The following is a 14,805-nucleotide window of genomic DNA, read 5'->3' as shown; positions in this document are numbered from 1 at the left end:
ACCCTGCCTGTGCATTAGCTTGCCTTCCCCAGACAGTGCAAGAGGGGGAGGATCTGTGCATACAGGATCAAAACAGCCTATTTACACAATGTGAAAGATTAAACCCTCAAGTTCCACAGTGAGTATAACAAGCATGCCATGCTGCATATACAGACTTGTTTTATGGTATTGGGTTTAGTAAGACTTTAAGGCTAAAGATTTGCTGTATCCCTCAATGAAAAAGAAAGCTAGAGATAAAGAATGTTAATTAGCTTTCCCATGAGTTAAAAACACACACACACACACACACACACACACCACTTCTAAATGAGATCTTGTAATTACAAAACACAAAATGGAGGAAAATGTTGCCCAACGAAACCAGATATTTTTTTTTTCTTTAATCCAGTTTCTACAGTTACTTCTCTTTTGTAATTCACACACACCGTTTGAAAGGCATTACTGTCTCGTGTCCAGACAAAAAAATGATGGCAACATTATAATAAACGAATGTGTAAGGTCCTCCTCCCCCACTAGCACCTCAGACATCACCATCAACCTAGGTCCTGATTGTACCACACTAGTAAAGAGAATTCTTGCAATATTTTACAGCACAATTAAGCAACAGCAGCTGTGTCCCGCACCCAATGGCCAGCACAGGGATACTCACACAGTGCTCAATTAGGAAAAAAATAAAAAATCCTGCTCTCTTGACATAGATTGAGCGAATCAAGGTTGAGGAGATACTCCAGCAAACCTTAAATACTCCAATATGCTTCTGTATGACCAAACCATGGAGAAGAACTGTGGGGTTTTTTTTAAAAAAAAAAAGGAATTTCCCAGAAAAGTAAAAACCCAAAATTTGATTGATACCTCTCCATTTAGTAACACAGGCTGAATTTCATGATGCCATTTATACATGTATTGAAGTAAACCGAATAGAAAAAAAGAGGAACCAGCAAGGCTGTGTCCAATACACACACAGGAGAATTTACTAAGATTGGAATGGCCAGAAACTGGAGGAGTCAATGTGCAGAGCAACCAATCAACCTCAAGCTTTCTTTCCATAAAGCGGTATTAAAGAGGAAGTAAACCCTGATGAGTTTACTTCCTCTTTCATTCCCTGCAAAGGCAAAGCATAATGGACTACTATGCATTGCATAGTAGCCCATTACGTGTCATTTACCTGACACATGACACCTGCGCATGCGCCGTAGACAGCGGTGCCCGTTTTCGGGGGGCAAATATCTCCTAAACCATATAGGTTTAGGAGATATTTCTTAGACGTACAGGTAAGCCTTAATCTAGGCTTACCTGTAGGTCAAAGTGGTTTGTAAGGGTTTACAACAACTTTAAACCCCAAAACATATATTGTGCAGCTTACCAATCATTAGCTGTGGTGGCTGCATCTTTTTTTTTTTTTTTTTTTTAAAGGTTTTTTTTTCCTCCCGTTTTCACCTGGTGATTTGGCCAGTAAACACACCTCCTGTATTACTCTGGATGAAGGAGCACAGTATACAGCAGCATTTGTTAATCAGAGTGGGGGACTAGTGAAATAAATAAAAGCTGATCATTGTAAGTGCCCCCGTCAGTAACAAATGATTTGTCTCAGCCCTGGAACTGATACATTTGCAGGACAGCTTGTGCTGTTGGAAAAAAACAAAAAAAAAAAAAAACAGACTTGCTGGCCAGATCACCAGGTGAAAAAGGAAAGAAAGCCTATAAATCTAATGCAGCTGTCACACCTATGAATTGGTAAGCTGCAATATAATAAATATTTGCTTTTGGGTTTGATACTGCTTTAATAGAACAAGCTGAAGTTCGAAGCTGTATGGCACTGCTGCTCCAGTTTTAGTACATTCCCCGAAAAGTGTGCTGTATACATTGGCAAAGTCTGACCAACTTTATGCCTTCTGTTCAGAACTGCAATGTTTCAGACAAGTTTGCAAACAGGCAGACTTCAATAAAGTTGGCTTTGTACTGGTCCCGGGGCTGTAGAAGTGAATGCATTTTGGACCACTTCCTTTTATGTAAGCAGGAAGCCAACACTCCTAGAATTTGCCTAATTTGTAATTGTGTGCAAAACCTTCCCTATCTGAGCAGAAGGGAGCATTAAAGACTGCACCAGAATAAGTACAGTACCAAGGGCTGCGTATTTCCATTATTGGTTTCTTTTTAACACTCAGCAATACACCGGATTCAGTAGCAAGTGGCAGAATGGAGGTGAAATCTAATTGCAGACTCCTATACCAGCAAAATCCAGAATCGGTTGCATTAGAATATCTGCTATATCAGCGTGATCTCAACACCAAAAAGGAGATTTTCGGTGTCCCTAGTAATCCTAATCGATGACAATATGGATCAGTTTAAAAGCCAATTTTGTGTTTCTACTTTTGGATCAAACTGGGAAAGGTTAATGGCTGGGAGAATTAATCCATGCCCAATTTCCCCATGCTTTGTCTCTTTAGAAATGATGGAAGCATGCAAAGATGCCCTTTTATCCTGCCAGAAGCGAGCTGACTTCCTGTGCTTTACTGAAATCCCAAGCCGTTATCAGCCATACCCAGTTCACTTTTGTGGACTACGGGAGGCCTAGATAAATCTCACCCAGAACCAGATTAAAACACCTAGGAACCCCCATCACCAGGGAGCAACCGTTTACAGTTTTATGTATAAAAAATAAAAAAAATAAGGAGTTATAAGCTACAATTCTTAATTACAAAGCCTGCAAATGGAAATAAATAAAACTGCACAGGAACACTATACAGATGTTGTACTGATGGTACATAGATGTTTATGGCCAGCACAGCTAAAACCATCTGCAGAAATGCCACGAATGATCCCATATCACTGAGGCTCTGATTGAAGTAGTAGGAAGCATGATCTCCTTGGGCCTACCTGCTCCAAGCCTTCATCCTTACCAAGCCCAATCAAGGTCCCACAGACTCCACCGTTCTCTCCATAGTCTCCTCCCTCCACACTAGCAAAAAAGCCCTCACTATGCACTAGAGTGGCACGATTCTGGCTAAAATGAAAATTATGATTTTTTTTTTGCTTAGTATAAAGGCCAGGATTCTCATGGTGTAACATCTTTCACATTACAAAAATCGGGCTAACTTTACTGTTTAGTTTTCTTCTTTATTTTCATTAAAGTGTATTTTTTCCCCAAAAAATTTAGTTTGAGAATATATATATATATATATATATATATATTATATATATATATATATATATTTGGGGGGTTTCAAGTCATTTTCCAGCAATACAAGTGTCGAAAAAAGGTTTAGACTAAGTGGTCAAACTTCCCTCGTGTCAGACCTGAAGTTCATTCCTTTGATCTAAGGCCAAAAAAGTTACAATTGGGTTATTTACAAAAGGCAAATCCACTTTGCACTGAAAGTGCAGTCGCTCTAAATCTAAGGGGTAGATCTGAAATGAGTGGAAGCTCTACTGATTTTATCATCCAATCATGTGCAAGTTAAAATGCTGTTTTTTATTTTCCTTGCATATCCCCCTCAGATCTACAGCGACTTTACTTCCAAGTGTAGCAAAGCGGCTTTTCCTTTAGTAAATAACCCCCTGAATGTTCACTCATGAAAAACTTGGATTTTTTTCTTTGACAGCTGAGTGAGAACTCTACACTTGTTACATGAATAAGTCCTGAAATTCTGCATAGAGAGCATAAGGGGGGGGGGGGGGGGGGGGGGGGTTTGAAGCAAGATCAGGATTTTTTTTAAACGATTAATCGTGCAGCTCTACTATGCACCCTATACAGGATACTGAAAGTTTCTGTAGCAATCAATTCTCAAGCTAGCCAAAGACTAGAAGATGATTGGTAGAAAACGTTTGTTTCCAGGAACGTTTGTTACATTTTTGGTGGTCAAAAAGATGCAGAATGGAACTTCTCGGAACAAAAACATTTCTAACAGTGAATGTGGTTTCCTTTCCGAAAATTACATTCATGCTAAAATCAAACAGAATATTAAAAAACTTCTGAACGACGTTCATCAAGTCAAAGGATTTAAGATTTTTCGTATGAATGTCCATACGAAGAATCATTAGTAAATCTACTAGTGCATGACCAGCTTTGGTTCATCCTGTACAAAGTCTAAAGCCCTGTCCTCACCTGTGCCTGTTTTTTTGAGGAGCATTTCTGTATACAGTAATTACACTTGTCTTGTCCCCCTGCTGACCCAGTCGCCAGGTTTCAGTCAAAATGACGATCAGGACTCGGCCAGCCCTGGACTACAGATACCACCCCCTCTAAGTAAAAGATGAGAAAGGAAGGTGTTCTGAAGTCCAAATCAGGACTAAGCAGCCCAGGGTGACACAGAGGTTCCTTTATATTACAGGATCACTTGGTAAAAGGAAAAAAACCCTGAAAAATAAAAACAAATGCAGTTGCCACATCGAAGGACTGGTGAGCTACATTAAATTTGTGTTCTTTGGTTTAGATACACTTTAAGACCCATTTCTGTGTCCCCAACTAGGGAGTTTTTTTCCACACTTCCATTAGTCACCAGAATAGAAAGTGGGGGAAAAGTTTCCCCAAATGGGCACAGCAATAAAAAAAACAGATTTCCAACCTTTACCTACTCTGATGCTTCTTATATGCCTTTGTAGAATATACACCGAGATGGGCATGCATGGGAATTAAAGCAGAGTTCCACTCAAAAAGTGGAAGCCCCGCTTATCTGCCTCCTCCCTCCGAAAGGTACATTTGGTACCTTTCGGAGGGGAGCAGTTACCCGTTTTTGACAGGTACCCCGTCCCCACTTCCAGACAACCTCACTGCAGGAAATTCAGCCCCTCTGCCTGGCCCTTCAGAAGGCGCAGTGTGCTTTGCGCATGCGCAGTAGCAATTTCCCTTACAAGGAATGGCGACAGCACCACTCGAGAGCTGGATGAAAAGATGTCTGTATAAAGATTTGTGCCAGCCAGTGGATCGCTGGTCACAAAATCGCTAGAAGGTGGAGAGTATAGAGGTCTTCAGTTCTGCTTTAACAGTTCAGTCTACTGCAGTTGAGGAAACTGGTGTGAACATACAGAAGCAGACTGATGAATCAAGATTCACTGGTGGGAATTTATCAACAATGGAGCAGACAGAAGCAGGTGCAGCTGTGCAAGGAAACCAATCAGCTTCTAGCTTCAGCTTGTTCAGTTAAGCTCTGAAAATGAAATAAGCCGATTGGTTGGCAAGGACAGCTGCTCCATTTTTGACAAATTCCCCACACTGTGCAGAGTTAATTTCTCTAATCTGCATATGAACCTTTAAAAACTGATTCGCTCAAATCTAAAGTTACAGGAAAATTAAACCAAGACCCTGATCTATATTCAATACTTTAGAAGACAAAATTTACATTGCAAATACTGCAGATAAAAAAAAAAAAAAAAGTAAAGTAATGCTGAAAATTGTACACTGCCATTTCTCAAAACCTAGAAAATGAAGGTGGATCCACAGGATTTTCATGAGAAAAGGGTGAAGACAATGAAATTGGACAATCTGCTCCTGATTGTATAGCTCGTTTTAAAATCAGTGATACAAAAACGGAGCACGTTTCTGTGTCCGGACCCTGCTGAGTTTTCAGGAATAGATTAAGTGTGGTCACCACTGATATATCCCATCCTGGATTCCAGTCATGGCAGACAATGCGTCCATCCAGGGAGATGTCTGATTGTTGTACTGACGCCCATCTACAAGTGAGTTTTTGGTCCACAGTTCCAAGCCTGCGGTCTTCTCTAAGAGACGTTCGTTAGAGGCTTATATTTTTTTAGTTTGGTCCACTTTCCAGTAGAATAGTTCATTTCAAAAACCGTATCCACCATCATGGTGGTGCTGCCTGTTCCGTCTCCTTTCTGGATGACTTCCGTGTACTCGCTGAGTTTGATCTGGATGACATCACCCTGCTCTGGGCACGGATTTTCTGCACAAACCAAGACATTTATATGAGAAATAAACCAAGAGCCTGGAAACTAAGACACATAACTCTTCTGCATCTAAACTGGCCTCAAAAACGAATACAATACAATTCTACAGATTACAACCCTTTCCTAGGTTAAAAGCAGGCCTTGCAGTTTCCCCCTTCACATTTTAGATTAGAGTTGGGAATGGTAAAGACTCTCATCAGTTTATTTTTTGTGTCCCAATGGGGAGATTGTGTTTAGCTTCTTGTCCTATAGACACAGCAGGATGTTAACCACTTCAGCCCCGGAAGAATTTACCCTCTTCCTGACCAGAGCACTTTTTTGCCATTCGGCACAACGTCGCTTTAACTGACAATTGCGCGGTCGTGCGACGTGGTTTTCCAAACAAAATTGACTTTTCCCCACAAATAGAGTTTTCATTTGGTTGTATTTGATCACCTGCGGTTTTTATATTTTTTTTCAAAAATCGCAGCAGCATTTTTTATTGATTGATTTTATTGGTTTGCGCAAGTTACAGCGTTTACAAAATAGGGGATATTTTTATGGCATTTTTATTAATTTTATTACTAGTAATGGCGGCGACCAGCAATTTCTATCATGACTGCGACATTATGGCAGACACAGCGGACATTTTTGGGGCCATTTACATCTATACATCAATCAGTGAGGCGATCCCGGGTATCCCTGCGGCGATCAAGTCCGTGGGACCCGCAGCCCTCCTCATGGAGCTTGCCACACGTGCCGGCCTCTTAAAGGGCAATGTACAGGTACGCGACTCTGCCTGTCGAGCCCTTCTGCCGGCGTATATATCGGCATGAGGCGGTCAGCAAGTGGTTAAAAGAAAAAAAAAAACCCTCTAAAAACAAGGAGGTTAGCACCTCTTGCAGTTGACCTCCCCTTGCCAAAAAAAAAAAAAAAAAAAAAAAAAAAAAGAAGTTCCCATTGCTTTCTGTAAAGAAAACAATGGTCAATAGGAACAATGGCAAGGATAAAATCAGCGGGGACACAGATCGCAATAACCCTGACATGGAGTTGAAACCCTTCCCCAAGCGATCAAAGATATAAAAAAATAAAAAAAAATAAAAAAAAAAAGTTTTGTTTAATATGCATGAAAAGAAAACCCATTAGCCGTTTCCAACTTTTTAAAAAACACAAGTCCTTCTTAAAGGATAAGTTCACTTAAAAAAAAAAAAAAAAAAAAAAAAAAAAAACACAACACTTTTTTTTGCAGGTTTGAAAAGATACACTGACGGGAAGAGTCAATGAACTATCGCACTTCATTGAAAACAAGCCGACAGCCGCAAATGATGTTGAGGCTTGTAGTTCATTCACACACAGCGGTGCAAATGAATGACATGGCAGTGCGGGAGAAGCACCGCATGGCCCTGCCGATTTCAAAAAGTGACAGCTAGTAATACTTCTCCCTGCACTGTTAAGGGGGTGGGAGAGAAATTGGGCAGCGGCTGCGACATTGGGAACATGCAACATGTTCCCAAAAGGTGTACTTATCCTTTAAAAACAGGCACCATTATTACTTTAGTCAAAAGTCACTTCTTAGCACCAGTCTGATCCTGTTTTTTTATTTATTAAAGCTACACCACACACACACACACACACACACACACACACACACACATCTCCATCAATTTAAATACATACATGCCATATTTAAAATTCTGACTGAAAGTCAGTTTTTAAAATATCCTTTCATTCGAGAAAAAAAATAAAAATAAAAAATTTTTTACATTTACATTTTTTTTTTTTACAGAGACAATTGCTTCAGGGCTAAGCACAGAATCCAGAGCCAAGTTTCACCCTTGCTTTCCCTGTCCAATGACAGCACCTTTACAGGTCACCAAGGTGCTTGTAATGGATAGAGAAATGGTCATCTGAGATACCCAATATTAGCAGTTTCCTCCAATATGATCTGCCATTCACTAAGACTGCTGGTATATCAGGGCTCTGGAACCTACCTCTTGAACCCGCCATAAATCCCAGTATAAGAGCCTTTTCTGGCCTTGTAAGCTTGTTTGCAGTCTTGAACATTTCTTGAGCTGCAAACATCTGTTCCCGCTGTCAAGAAAAAACAAACAAAAAAAAATGTAAAAAAAATATTACATAAACATGCTGCAGCAAAAATTTGTGGCATTTAAATCACAGTAACATTTTCATACATACAATTAAAACATATCATGAAGTAATGTTTGCTTCGGGCACTGGATCCTGTATTAGTGTGTAGTTAACTGCAGGATGCCATACAGGTCTAGGACCATGGTCTTGTACCCAGACCCGGAAGTACCCCTGGGGGTATGGCCACTGACGGGTGAAGCCTGGTCTTCTAGTAGGCCCAGCATTGTGGATAAGGCAATACAGGATTTTCCTGTATGCTGGCACCAGTTTCGGGCTTTTATAAACATAATCTGCAGTTCTTAGCACACTATGAAGTTCTACAGAGGATTGGCGAGTTACACTTATTGCTGTTACCCCTGCCATTTTGTCTCAAACATTTCTCAACATAAGTGCTAAAACTTGCCTCCTTTCCAATGGTCCAGGCCCCTCGCTAGCACTGCCTTCCCTAGTGCCACTCTTCAGGCATCTTGATTCGATGGCTCAGAATAGTGCAACTCCTACGTATGCACAGGAGTCAGTAATCCTGGCACACAGGGACGTGGATGGCTCTGTAAGTGGAGCTGCATGCACAGCTCTGTTTACATGCCACACAGGACTGCAGGCAGAGAGGTGCCCTTTACTGCAGAAGAGACATCTTCTGTGATAATAGCCCGCCTGCACACAGTTTATAAAAAAAAATAATAATTCTTAAATTTGCTTTAAATGAGATCTTGAAGCTTCTATCAAGAGGAAAGAGAAAACAAAAAGAGAGTTATATCTGTGCACTCTAGGGGTAATCCCTAGCAAGATTTTTGCCAACGGCCAATTACCTGAAGGTAGGAGTCATTAAAACTACTGTACAATTAAGATAATTCCTTATACCAAACTGTCACACAACATCCGATGCAAAAACCTATGCTCAAAATATAGTCCAGCTGTTAGCATATGCTAAAGATGAACATGCTGTCAGTGATCTTGCAGCTAACAGCACTAGAGAAAGCCCTGAACCATCTCATGCATTTGTTTTGTCAGCACAGATGTTCTCAGATAAAGATAGACTTACTGTAAGAGACAAGCTTTTCCTGGGCGGAGGCTGTGTCTGTATGGTAGTGATCTGAGGTGCCTGTGCTGCAGGCGCTACCACCTGAGTTACAGCAGGTGTCAGTGGAGAGGTAGGGGTGGCTGCAGGAGTTGGGGTTGCGGCTGGAGTATTGGGGTTGCTGTGATACATCGGCGTCCGTTGTTTGAACTGTGCGGCAAGAGTGTTGTTGGGAGGTACAGGTTCCTCTGCTTGTCTTGTGGTTTGTAATGCTTCCCGAACTGAACCAGCTGTGCAAATAGAAAGATGAAATCAATTTAACCTCAAAACCAAACCATGCCTGTGCTTCCTTCCTATTCCCTATCTGACCATCTTAAACCTTCCACAGACTTGCTGGGAGGTGTACCAATTGTTTAATAAACTGGTCTAAGGATACCACAGAGCACCCATTGTCAGGCCATACAATGCCAACTGTTGACCTCACTATACCATTACAGACCTGCTGCTATTTTCCTCAATTCTGCCAACTCTAGTCTAAACTATGTGTTAGCCATCCCTTAATCAGCAGCACACAGGAATCATTCTACCAATTAGATGGTCCACGAGTGGATTAACCACTTGCCCACCGCCACACACAGATGTATGGTCAGCAGAATGGCTCAGGCAAGCAAATGGGCATATCTGTACATTCCTTTAAATTTAGGCGTGCGCCTGCCGCGGAAGCGTGCCTGCGGGTCCCGGGAACGATGTTCGGCGACGGCCCATGATTGCGGTATGGAGAGGTAGAACGGGGAGATGCCTATATAAACAAGGCATTTTCCCATTCTGCCTAGTGACACGACAGGGATTTACTGCTCCCGGTCATGTCAGTGGAAAGCCCAACGCCTCACCCCCACAGTTAGAATCACTCCCTAGGCTACACTTAACCCCTTGATCGCCCCCCAGTATTTAACCCCCTTCCCTGCCAGTGTCAATTACACAGTAATCAGAGCACTTTTATAGCACGATTGCTATATAAAATGAAAATAGTCCCAAAATAGTGTCAAAAGTGTCCGACGTGTTTGCCATGTCGCAGTCACGAAAAAAAAAAAAAAAAAAAAAAAAAAAATCACAGATCACCTCCATTACTAATAAAAATAAATAATAAAAATGTCATAAGTATATCCCCTATTTTGTAAATGCTATACCTTTTGTGCAAACCAATGAATATGCACTTATTGCAATTTTTTATTTATTTTTATACCAAAAATATGTAGAAGAATGCATATTGGCCTAAACTGAGAAAAAAAAAAAAAAAAATAGGATTTTTGTACTTACCGTAAAATCCTTTTCTTTGTAATTCACCGACCGACACAGCTCCTCTCTAACTAAATGGGTTTGTTAGTCTGCCACTAGGAGAAGCTAGGCAAAATTGTAACAAAATACACAGAATTGTTAGTACCGCCCAGGGGGCGGACCCTTTGCCAACAACCCTCCCTGCTGCCCCAGCAGCTTCAATACGTCAACAAGCAGTACAACGTAGAGAAAAGGAGGGGAGGGTACTGTGTCGGTCAGTGAATTACAGAGAAAAGGATTTTACGGTGAGTACAAAAACCCTATTTTCTCTTATATTCACCAACCGACACAGCTCCTCTCTAACTAAATGGGACATCCCCAAGCAGTGCCAAACAAGGGGAGGGAAAACAGCATAAAAACTTCATCCACCATGGCAAGTGGGAACTAGTGAAACTAAACCCACAAAAAAAACTGCAGTGTGGAAAAAACACCACCATATAACCAGGTATCCTCAACCAGAGTGATCCCCAAGACCGCAACATTGCGGAAGTAATGCAACCGTACATTAACAAAAAACAGTACTGCGTTTTTATCGAAAAACCAGGAAAAAAATCTCGATTGCATATATAGAATTGCAGCTACACGGCCGCCTGCAAAACTTTCCGGGCAAAACAGGCATCAGCCGATGCACTGACGTCTACCTTGTAGAACTTAGTAAACGTATGGACAGACAACCAGGTCGCCGCCTTGCACACCTGAGCAAGAGACGCTTGGTGTCGGAAGGCCCAAGACGTTCCGATTGCTCTTGTAGAGTGGGCCGTGACAGGAAAGGGGGGTACCTGTCCCTTACAATCTGTCTGATCCACCTGGAGATGGTGGCCGATGAGACCGCCATACCCTTCTTTGGACCAGCCACCAAAACAAACCGTGAGTCTGACTTCCGAAAAGGGAGCCGTGGCAGACAAGTACACCTTCAGAGCCCTAACCACATCGAGAGCATGAAGGGCCACCTCCTTGGGGTGCTTCGGCTAAGGACACAACGATGGTAATAAAATGTCCTCATTGATATGCAAAGCCAAAACCACCTTTGGTAGAAAGGACGGTTGCGGACGCAACACCACCTTATCCCTGTGGATGACCAGATAAGGCGACTTGCATGACAAGGCCGCCAATTCCGAAACCTCCTGGCCGATGTGATGGCCACTAGAAAGACCACTTTCTGGGAAAGAGTCAACAGGGGAATCTCCCTGATGTTTTCAAACGGCGGCATTTGAAGCACCGACATTACCAGGTTCAAATCCCATGGAGGTAACGGCAGACGCACCGGAGGAACTACATGTCATACCCCCTGAACGAAGGTACTCACTAATGAACGAGATGCCAGGGGGGGGTTGTCGCTGAAAAAACAAAACAAAAAAAAAAGCCAGCCAAGGCTGAAATTTGCCCCTTAAAATGGTGCTTAATGCCAATCTCTGGTCTACTCCTTGCTGAAAAAGACTAAGTTAGAAATACAGTCACTGGTAAGTCTAAGAGCCTTTCAGGACAACCCCGGAGAGTGTAGCTCCACCTTGTCATTAGGAAACACATGCCCACTTTAAAAACACCTCCTCTTCCTCCATGGCTTCAGTTATTGTGGCCTTCCGACACTGGAAAACAAAGCACAGAAAGCACAACACCATGGTAGAACTTAATACATTTACTAAGCATAACCTAGGGAGGGAAGTAACGGTTGTCCTGAAAGGCTCTTAGAAATACCGTCACCGGTAAGTCTAACTTAGTCTTTCTCAAATCGCCTTTCAGGACAACCCCGGAGAGGATAACCGAGAAACTTACCCTAGGGCGGGACTACTGCCTGCAGTACCTTCCTGCCGAAGGCCCGATCTGCCGCAGACAGTAGATCTAACCGGTAGTGCCGGAGAAATGTCGAATAACGGGACCAAGTGGCAGCCTTGCAGATTTGTTCAGGCGTTGCACCGGCCCTTTCAGCCCAGGAAACTGCCGTGGATCTAGTAGAGTGGGCAGCAATACCTGAGGGAGGTATTTCTTCTTTTGCTTTATAGGCTTCTGTTATAGCCAACTTAAGCCACCTACCCAGCGTACTTTTAGAAGCTTTCTCCCCCTTGCGTGATCCAGGAAAAAAAAAAAAAAAAAAAAAAATCACAAAAAGGGCGTTTGATTTTCTAAAATCTTTAGTCATTTTCAGAAACTGTAATAGACACCTTCTCACATCCAATGTGTGAAAAACTTCCTCTCCTGCATTCGCTGGGGTTGCAGAGAATGTAGGTAACACTATTTCCTGTGATCGATGGAAAGCTGAGGATACTTTCGGTAGGAATGCTGGATCCGTCCTCAGTACCACCCTGTCCTGATAAACTCTAAGGAAGGGTTCTGTAATAGCTAGAGCTTGGAGCTCGCTGACTCTCCTGGCTGAGGTGATGGCCACCAAAAAGATTGTTTTTAAAACCACCTTCTGTAAAGAAGCTTCTTGTAAGGGTTCAAACGGTGCTCCCGAGAGACCCTGTAAAACTGTAGATAAATCCCAACTGGGAAAGTCTTTAAGGGCTACTGGTCTACTTCGAGCAAGAGCCCTAAAAAAATCTAGAAATTAAAGTTTCTTTAGATAAAGTCTTTTCAAAGAAAACTGATAAGGCAGCCACCTGAGTCTTCAGGGTACTGGCTGCGAGACCCTTCTCCATTCCCTCATGGAGAAACTCCAAGACGGACACCGTGCTCTTGACCTTGAGCTCTCTAGAACTACACCAGGAGTTGAACTTTTTCCAGACTTTCATGTAAATTGCCTGTGTAACTGCCTTCCTTTACTACTTTATCTGAGAGACCTTTGGCTTTTAATAGGTCCTCCTCAGAAACCAGGCGGTTAGCTGTAGAAGTTCCACCTCTGGATGATTTACTGTCCCCTGGGATAACAAATCTTTTCTGAGTGGTAACCTCCATGGGGGCTTCGAGGCTAGGTTTCGAAGACCCGCGAACCAAGGCCTTTTTGGCCAAAAAGGAGTGACTAGTATTAAGTCTGTCCCTTCTTCCCTGAATTTCCTCAGTACTAGTGGAATTGGAGGAAAGGGGGGAAAGGCGTAGCACAGCTGGTAATGCCAGGGGTGAGCAAATGCATCCAACCCTATTGCTGCATCTCCTCGGTGAAGAGAAAAGAATCTGACCATATTTGAGTTCTGCTGGCTGGAAAAAAGGTCTACCTGTGGAACCCCCCAGGCCTCGGAGATCATCAGGAACACCTGATTCAGACTCCATTCTGCCTCTAGCAATTTGCGCCTGCTTAGGAGGTCCGCAAACAAATTCTGAGAGCCCTTCAGATGCACTGCCGATAGTGAGGCTGTGTTCTGCTCTGCCCAGGCTAACAACAGATTGGCCAGCTCCATCAAGCTCCTGGTTCCCCCTTGCTTCATAATGTAGGTAACCGCTGTTGTGTTGTCTGACAACACCTGGACATGGTGGCCTCTCAAACTCTGCTAAAAAGGCCACTAATCCCAGAAAGATCGCCTTCAACTCCCTCTAGTTGGATGATCTTTGAGCTTCCCGTTTGGACCAGACCCCCTGAGATGTCTGACCATCCAGGTGGGCTCCCCAGCCCCAGGCACTTGCGTCTGTAGTAAGGCGCTTGTCCACAGGAAAGGTCCACACCAGGCCCCTTGAGAGGTTTGCCTGGTCTCTCCACCACCAAAGAGCCCTTTTCGTCCTTGACAAAATTTTCAGCTGTTTTTCCAAAGGATCCTGATGGGACCAGCTTGACAGAACCTCCCTCTGAAGGGGTCTGGAATGGAACCTGGCCCACTGAACAGCCGGGATTGCTGCCGTAAGCAGGCCCAGAACTGCCATAGCCGTCCTGACTGAGACTGTCTGGTTGCTCTGTATCCGCTGTACAGCTAGCTGCAACCTTTTCCTGTTTTTCCAGCGGCAGGAAAACTTTCTGGAGAATCGAATTTAACGTATACTCCAGAAATTTCATTTCCTGTGAGGGGGTCAGGATTGACTTCTCTAGATTTAGAAGCCATCCCAGGCCCTCGAGGTGAGACTGGGCCCTCTGGAGATTGACTAGGACCTGCTCCCTGGAGTCTGCAAAAAACAAAAGGTCGTCCAGATAAGGGACGACTGGAATCCCCTTCAACTTCAGGGGCTCCAAAGCCTCTGCCATAATCTTCGTAAAGACCCTGGGGGAGGACGAGAGTCCGAATGGCAGAGCCCTGAATTGGAGGTGCCATACCGAACTCCCCACCTTCAATGCCAGGCGCAGGAACTGCTGCGATGCCTGATGAATGGGTATATGAAGGTAGGCATCCCTTAGATCCAGGGATGCCAGGAAACATTCTGGGGTCAACAACTTTGTGATGGAGAAAATTGTATCCATCCTGAAATGTTTGTACCGAATGAACCTGTTCAGAACTTTCAGATTCAGGATTAAACGGTACTTCCCTGAGGGTTTTTTCACCAGAAAAATATGTGAGTAA

General features: G+C 43.1%; 1 protein-coding gene across 1 annotated transcript in view; it reads right to left on the bottom strand.

The window, feature by feature from the left end:
* Positions 1 to 347: 347 nt before the first annotated feature.
* Positions 348 to 14,805, bottom strand: part of NELFA (negative elongation factor complex member A) — a 59,941-nt gene continuing 45,483 nt past the window's right edge. Inside the window, exons 9-11 of the mRNA XM_077477920.1 lie at positions 9,077 to 9,342; positions 7,878 to 7,977; positions 348 to 5,903 (exon numbers count right to left, since the gene is read on the bottom strand). Coding sequence (XP_077334046.1) covers positions 5,719 to 5,903; positions 7,878 to 7,977; positions 9,077 to 9,342 — 551 coding nt within the window. The 3' untranslated portion in view covers positions 348 to 5,718. The remainder of the gene's footprint in view (positions 5,904 to 7,877; positions 7,978 to 9,076; positions 9,343 to 14,805) is intronic.

This window comes from Lithobates pipiens, unplaced genomic scaffold (genome assembly GCF_037356315.1).
Source record: "Lithobates pipiens isolate NorthernLeopardFrog02 unplaced genomic scaffold, aLitPip1_a1.2 Scaffold_13, whole genome shotgun sequence".
Lineage (NCBI taxonomy): Eukaryota > Metazoa > Chordata > Amphibia > Anura > Ranidae > Lithobates > Lithobates pipiens.
The sequence above is the reverse complement of the archived record's forward strand: the minus strand, read 5'-3'. Positions and strand labels throughout refer to the sequence as shown.